Source organism: Xenopus tropicalis, chromosome 2 (genome assembly GCF_000004195.4).
Source record: "Xenopus tropicalis strain Nigerian chromosome 2, UCB_Xtro_10.0, whole genome shotgun sequence".
Taxonomy (NCBI): domain Eukaryota; kingdom Metazoa; phylum Chordata; class Amphibia; order Anura; family Pipidae; genus Xenopus; species Xenopus tropicalis.
Window position 1 is genome coordinate 136,576,757 of NC_030678.2, and position 5,326 is coordinate 136,582,082.

Here is a 5,326-nt window from a genome sequence, read left to right on the forward strand (position 1 = left end):
ATAGGGCAGGGAGGGTATGGAACACACAGGCAGCATAGGGTAGGCAGAGTATGGCACACACAGACAGCTAAGGGCAGGCAGAGTATGGCACACACAGGCAGCATAGGGCAGGCAGAGTATGGCACACACAGGCAGCATAAGGGAGGCAGAGTGCTGCCTGTGTGTGCCATACTCTGCCTGCCCTATGCTGACTGTGAGAGGTGAACCTGGCAGGGGTTTGTTCTGGGAGTTTGTTAGTAGTTGGAAACCACCATTATATGGTCCCTAAGGTGTGTAATTATGTGCTGGGGGTTGCTGTGCTATCCACAGGGGAGGAGGAGGCATATGGATGTAAGGGTATGTCTTAATATGACATAATATAATTCTTTCATATATGAATAACTGTTGATATCCCCGCAGTGAGGACCAAGCATTTGGGCTTTTGCTGCACTACCACCATTGTGATAAAATGGGTGTGATTCAAAAAAGGGGAGTGGCCAAAACTGGCTTCCATTAGCGGCCCTCGACCATGTATGCTAGAGAAATTCCGGCCCTTGGCACCGCAGAAGTTGGACAGCACTGTTTTAGACCTTTGGATAGCCCTACCTGACTCTGAAAGAAATCAATATAACACAACGGAAAACCACAGATAGAAATTCTGTATGACAGGGAATGTGTTTATTGTCAAATCCACAACAAAAATAAATGGCTGGATCTGTTTCAAGAGTTTCAAGTGTTTTAGACCAAATCATTTTAATGCAGCAAAAACATATCATAGAAATTAGCTACATAAAAATAACTTGATCAAACATTTTGCATTTTTTGGATGGTTTTAAGTTCCCTGTTAAAAGCAGCACCGTTTTGACATTTAATATTCTTCTCCTTCCTCTTCACCCTCTCCTTCCACAGAGTCTACACCAACCTCCTCATAATCCTTCTCCAGGGCAGCCATGTCTTCACGGGCCTCAGAGAACTCACCCTCCTCCATACCCTCACCCACATACCAGTGCACGAAGGCACGCTTGGCATACATGAGATCAAACTTGTGGTCCAGACGAGCCCAGGCCTCAGCAATTGCAGTGGTATTGCTCAGCATACACACAGCACGCTGCACCTTAGCCAGGTCTCCCCCTGGAACCACAGTTGGGGGCTGATAGTTGATACCAACTTTGAAACCAGTTGGGCACCAATCCACAAACTGGATGGTACGCTTTGTCTTGATGGTGGCAATAGCTGCATTTACATCTTTGGGTACCACATCACCACGGTACAACAGGCAACAAGCCATGTATTTACCGTGGCGTGGATCACATTTCACCATCTGGTTAGCTGGTTCAAAGCAGGCATTTGTGATCTCAGCAACAGAAAGCTGCTCGTGATAAGCCTTCTCTGCAGAGATGACAGGGGCATAGGTGGCAAGAGGGAAGTGAATACGGGGATAGGGCACCAAGTTGGTCTGGAACTCTGTGAGATCTACATTCAGGGCTCCATCAAACCTCAGAGAGGCTGTGATGGAAGACACAATCTGGCCTATAAGCCTGTTCAGGTTGGTGTAGGTTGGGCGTTCAATATCTAGATTCCTGCGGCAGATGTCATAAATGGCCTCATTGTCTACCATGAAAGCACAGTCAGAGTGCTCCAGGGTGGTGTGAGTGGTGAGTATAGAGTTGTAGGGCTCAACCACAGCTGTGGAGACCTGAGGAGCTGGATAGATGGAGAACTCTAGTTTAGACTTCTTTCCATAATCAACAGAGAGACGCTCCATCAGCAGGGAGGTGAATCCAGAACCAGTACCACCACCAAAGCTGTGGAAGACCAGGAAACCCTGGAGACCTGTGCACTGGTCAGCCTAAGAATAAAACAGAATAGTACAAAATTATGATATGGTCCTGCATCTGACAATACAAACAGCAACCCCAAAGCTTTTAGAACTGAGGGGTTATTATTGTATGGCCTAGCTAGATGGAACTGCATACAAATAACTAGATTAACTAACAGCTAACATTTAGGTAATAAAGGCTACTTTATTATGATGTAAAGTAGACTGACTTTTTTATGAATGTGATCCAAGAAATGTCACAATAATCATACCAGTTTGCGGATCCTGTCCAGCACCAGGTCAATGATCTCCTTGCCAATTGTGTAGTGACCACGGGCATAGTTATTGGCAGCATCTTCCTTTCCAGTGATAAGTTGCTCTGGGTGGAAGAGTTGGCGGTATGTGCCAGTGCGCACCTCATCTAGAAAAAGAGATTGTAATGCTTAAGCAATCTATGGCACCTTTTGGCAGAAAATTGTTTCTTATCATGAGATTACTTTCTTGTTAAATGCAAATTAACTAGCCATTAGATGGTATTTCTTAACCTTTTTGTGGACAGGACCCAGATTCACTCCACACTTCCTTTTTATTTCTATTTCAAGGATTTATTATTTATTCCCTTTCAACAGCAAGGGGCCCAGTTCTGGGTAACAGCCCATAGGCCAAAAACCATTGCATATGTTTGCATAAAATAGGCCAATTTATGGGCAATGGGCAAATTTGGTCCTTGGTGGTAACCCAAAGCAACTAGACAGATATTTGATTTTATTGTTCTACCTGTATCTGGTTGAACAATGCTAATCACTAATTGGTTGCTGTGAGTTTTTACCCAGGTGCAAATTTGCCCAGTGTTGGTAAATGAACTTCAGGGTTACAAATAACTCCTCAATAAATCATAAGCTGCTTAGTAATAAATCAAATCCCAAATACACAGAAAGGAATATCATTTAACCTAGGTAATTATAATTCACATTTCAGAAAGACATGTTCACTATATTCTGTAATATACACTCATTGATTGAATAGTAGTATAAAAGGGTTAATTTAAACTCCTGTTTCCTCCATTCAGTGATCAAGACAAAGACCCATAGCTTTGTGTTGTTTTCTCACCAATGACAGTGGGTTCCAAGTCTACAAAGACAGCCCTGGGGACATGCTTTCCTGCTCCAGTTTCACTGAAAAAGGTGTTGAAGGAGTCGTCCCCTCCTCCAATGGTCTTGTCACTGGGCATCTGCCCATCAGGTTGGATGCCATGTTCCAGACAATACAGTTCCCAGCAGGCATTGCCGATCTGCACACCAGCCTGGCCAACGTGTATAGAGATGCACTCACGCTGTAAGAAAAGACAATTTAATTTTTAATGCGTGAGACTTGACTTCTCTTCCATAGTGTATTGCAGTTATGACTAATGCTAAATTATATTGCTTACTTCAATCACTAAAGCACAAAGTCAGTGCTTTATCCTGATAATAACTGCTTATAAAACAGCGCATGTCGGATCCCCTAGCAGTGCCACACCCACCGCTCGCTGCAGCACAAAGAATCAGACAGCCCCTTGGGAAAGCCATGTCAGTGATGTACGCCTCAAAATGAAGGAATTAACCTTTAAACCATTCTGCAGCTTTTTTTTTTATCAATAATGAATAATTCCATCTCATTCTGTCATACTGCAGCAAGGTTAGCAGGAGGCGCTGTGGGTGTTGCCACCCATTTGCATTATTAGACATTTCTCTCCCCTTCCTCCTCGTCTTGTACATTAGACATGGTGATTTTATTATTTCATTGCCAGTTCCCCTGCCCTCATTTGTCACAGGGTGCTGGGAGTTGTAGTTTAAAGTGGATATAAACCATAGCATAAATTTTCCTCTAATTAAACAGCATAACAACAACACTGCAACCTTCCAATATACCTTAATAACACATTTCTGGTGGTTTTGAAGTTCTTTGTAAATGTAACTGCAATTGAGAGCAGTGTCTGTCTGTCTCTTTCTCTTTACAATGGTGATTCTGATTTTTAAAACACGGCAACCCAAGCAACTGAATAACAGACCTGTGAAAAAGCAGGCAAGGATGGCTAACGCTACCTTGCTTCAACAAACAGAACCAGCAGGGACCAACAAAAGCTGCTTTCAATTAGCAATTACTTTTGGAAACACTGAGCAAATGCAAATATTGAATGAATACAGTATAGTTTTAAGAAATATACTCGATATGGAACATATCTGTTGTAAGAGAGTACTACAACATGCCAACAACATAATATACTTTTCCTTTAAAAATGGGCACAGCCACGTCTGTGCGACTGTAAAACAATGCCTCGCTGCCGACTGTCTCTAGCTTTATGATTTGCTTTTGCCAGGAAAATGTGAGTGCAGCTATGCTGGAATGAATGTGCTTTTACATGAGCAGAGAGATCCTTGCAGTCTGCGTGCTCAGGGCGTGGTATTGCGACCCTTCCAATAGGCACTTACACAGCCCAGCTATCTCATTGGGATTTTAACCCCTTTCATTGTCCAAAAGGGAATAATAATGGGATGGTTGGGGCTGAATAAATCCTATCCCTTTGTTATTCAGTCTATGTTACTTATTATTAATCCAGTGAATCTCTTGCTGACTACATGGCAAGCACTAACCCATTCCATCCCCATCACAAGTTCCAATACCCATGGCAATTATTGCACAGATAAAGGAATGGCCAAACAATAAGGGCTCATAGGGAAAGCGAGCCTCCATCTCACAAGGCAGCATACAGGGAGCGCAGAATAAAGCCATTGTTAGGCATCTGACTCCCACTGGCCATCACCCTATTAACCCTTTCCCTATCACTTGTGCAATTGTAGTTCACTGCAAGCAGATTGTCAGTCATTACTCTAAATGGCACAGTACATAAAGGAATCAAAAGTCGATATCATATACACAGCACAGAATATATGCATTTTCCTTGGGTTCATTCTGATAAAACTATAAGCACAGGAGCCCGGTGTGGCAATAAGAACATATAATGTCTCTGTATAGAACAAAGGCTATTGTTCCAGGAGCATCTAATGACAGGCCATTATCCATCCCAAGCACACACCCGAGTCCCCCTGTGCCTGCCCCCCAGCCCTTATCCAGCCCCCCAGCCCGTATCCAGCCCCCCACTCCTGCTCTTACCATGTTTGCTGCTTTGGGGCTGCAGAGAGGAGAGAAAGAGGAAGGAGAAGAAGGGTGCTTTCTTACAGCGCGACTCTAAGGGGGTCGATGTAAGAGAACCTGCAACACATGGTCCAACGCAGCCCCTTATATACATCCCCGTTGTCATGGAGACCCAGACAGGCATTTCCTTATTGGACCCGACGCTTTCGACTCCCTTCTAGCTCCGGCAGCTGAGGAATGTGATTGGCTGCTGCTGCATGGGATGAGGTAATCAGCCCTACCCAGCTATCAAGGGGCTGCACGGAATCTGGGAGACAAAGAGAATCCATCAACTCATCCCGGAATGTACCGGCCGCCGGTATTCCCTGGGTCCCCTTGGCTTTATACTCCCAA

General features: G+C 44.1%; 1 protein-coding gene across 1 annotated transcript; it reads right to left on the reverse strand.

Annotated features, from left to right (window-relative positions):
* Nucleotides 1–635: 635 nt before the first annotated feature.
* tuba1a (tubulin alpha 1a) lies at nucleotides 636–5,073 on the reverse strand. The gene is made up of 4 exons (XM_002935108.5): nucleotides 4,952–5,073; nucleotides 2,909–3,131; nucleotides 2,071–2,219; nucleotides 636–1,828 (listed from the first exon to the last, which is right to left on the reverse strand). Exons 1-4 carry the CDS (start codon nucleotides 4,952–4,954, stop codon nucleotides 848–850), a joined length of 1,356 nt encoding a protein of 451 aa, XP_002935154.1. The 5' UTR covers nucleotides 4,955–5,073; the 3' UTR covers nucleotides 636–847.
* Nucleotides 5,074–5,326: the final 253 nt, after the last annotated feature.